The 2,022-nt window shown below is 35.6% G+C and overlaps 1 protein-coding gene across 1 annotated transcript in view; it reads right to left on the reverse strand.

Annotated features, from left to right (window-relative positions):
* Window positions 1–1,367, reverse strand: part of cxcr5 (C-X-C motif chemokine receptor 5) — a 9,539-nt gene extending 8,172 nt beyond the window's left edge. Inside the window, exon 1 of the mRNA XM_014215581.3 lies at window positions 1,143–1,367. Coding sequence (XP_014071056.2) covers window positions 1,143–1,157 — 15 coding nt within the window. The 5' untranslated portion in view covers window positions 1,158–1,367. The remainder of the gene's footprint in view (window positions 1–1,142) is intronic.
* Between the last annotated feature and the right edge of the window lie 655 nt (window positions 1,368–2,022).

The raw sequence follows: 2,022 nt of genomic DNA on the forward strand, positions 1-2,022 counted from the left end.
TGAAAAACAGGTTGAAAAACAGATTGAAAATCAGGTTGAAAAACAGGTTGAAAATCAGGTTGAAAAACAGGTTGAAAATCAGGTTGAAAAACAGGTTGAAAAACAGGTTAAAAATCATGTTGAAAAACAGGTTAAAAATCAGGTTGAAAAACAGGTTGAAAATCAGGTTAAAAAAACAGGTTGAAAAACAGGTTGAAAAACAGGTTAAAAAACAGATTGAAAATCATGTTTTGCTGGTGAAAGTTATATATTTTGTTGTATATTGATTGATGTACTTTTACTTTTACACCTCACAGTTTGACGTCCTGAAATCCTGTCAACTTCCATTGTAGCTCTTTGACAAGATAATGATGTTGTGACAATATAAAATGTTTTGTGGCTTTAATTGCTTTTAATTGGTGTGGACAAGTGCAGTGAAAAGAGGTAGGCAAGAGGAAGCCAAGCAGTATAAAGGAGAGGACATCTGTGTATGTCTTTCCTCTCTGTTGAGATATTACACAAATAGACAGGAAATAGAGAGGAGAGCAGACATTTTTCACTTCCTCTCTTACGGTAGTACATGGATTTGTGATCAGGCGTCCGTAACCAATTCACCCATCTGAGGATGCTATTCAATCAAACATGATTTGCTCTATGCTGTTGTTGCGAAATAGCTCTTTTTATAGCCATGGTCAGAATCTAAGTGGTTATTTGGCTGTAATAATCCAGGCTGTATCACATCCGGCAGTGATAGGGAGTCCCGTAGGTTTGGCCGGAGTACGCTGTCATTGTAAATAAGAATTTCTTCTTAAACTGACTTGCCAATTAAATAAAGGTTACACATTGTACAGATTTTTTTTTCTTCAGGGGATTTAAAACAGCATTTATTCTGTCCACACCATTACAATAAACTAACCAATTGAATATTACCGTTTCATTTCAATAGATTTACATTTTCTAAAGTAATGGAATACAGTGCACCTTACTTTACATACATTTTTTTTTTTTTTACTTTAAATAAAAAATGATATTTTTCTCCTGTTAACTCAAGAATCAGAACAACCAGATATACCCACATTTCTAGCTCTGGAGGCAATCCTCAATTACAAAAATAATCTGCCCAGATCTGCATGGATGTAATGCATTCAGTTAGCCAGACTCACCTTATCATAAATCATTTTTTTGTGTGCTTGTTATACTAATTTCAGGTGACCCTGATGTGGTGTGTGTGTGTAATGCTGGGTTTGGGTTTTATATCCCTTGAACCCCCACCCCCTATATGCTATAAACAGACAAGAACTATTCAACCAATGCAGTAGTCACTTCCTCAGTAGGCTTGTTTATGATGCGCCCATGAGTGATCTGATTGATTATAGTTGGCTAGTAGGGTTAAGTTGGTTCATAAAGTTATGAGCTTTAAAATGCATGATTTTATTCCCCTCGTGTTCTATTCATCAGATCAAATAGAAGAGGAACTAATGAGGTGGTTAGCTGGAATGAATTGATGCGATGAGGGAGTTATGCATTAATAACATAATTACAGTGTTTAAACAATGTTTAGAATTTGCACTATTTAGATTTGGCCCATTTCTTTGTGTTTTATATACATTGAACCATGAGCAGTTCATCATGACTTATCATGCATGCATGTTATTTGATTCACATTTAGATTTGCTTCTACACCTGCATTGCTTGCTGTTTGGGGGGGGGGGGGTTAGGCTGGGTTTCTGTACAGCACTTTGTGACCTCAGCTGATGTAAGAAGGGCTAAATAAATACATTTGATTTGATTTGATTTGACATTTGAAATAAAATAGCAGAAGTGTATTTTATGTGTGTGGTGCATATGGGTGACAAGAGGACAAATGAAAACACATGCATGCAGTTTCAAACTACACCTGAAGGAAAAGGGGATTTACTAGGCTGCGATACTGAGAAGTATTTAACTTGCTGAATATTGTGAAGAATGCTAGTAAATAAGTTATTGTTGCATGTGTAATAAAGAAAATTGTTTTTTTTTCCCAGGTGGTTCTTCAGGTGGTTC

Source organism: Salmo salar, chromosome 09 (assembly GCF_965601325.2).
Source record: "Salmo salar chromosome 09, fSalSal1, whole genome shotgun sequence".
Classification (NCBI taxonomy): domain Eukaryota; kingdom Metazoa; phylum Chordata; class Actinopteri; order Salmoniformes; family Salmonidae; genus Salmo; species Salmo salar.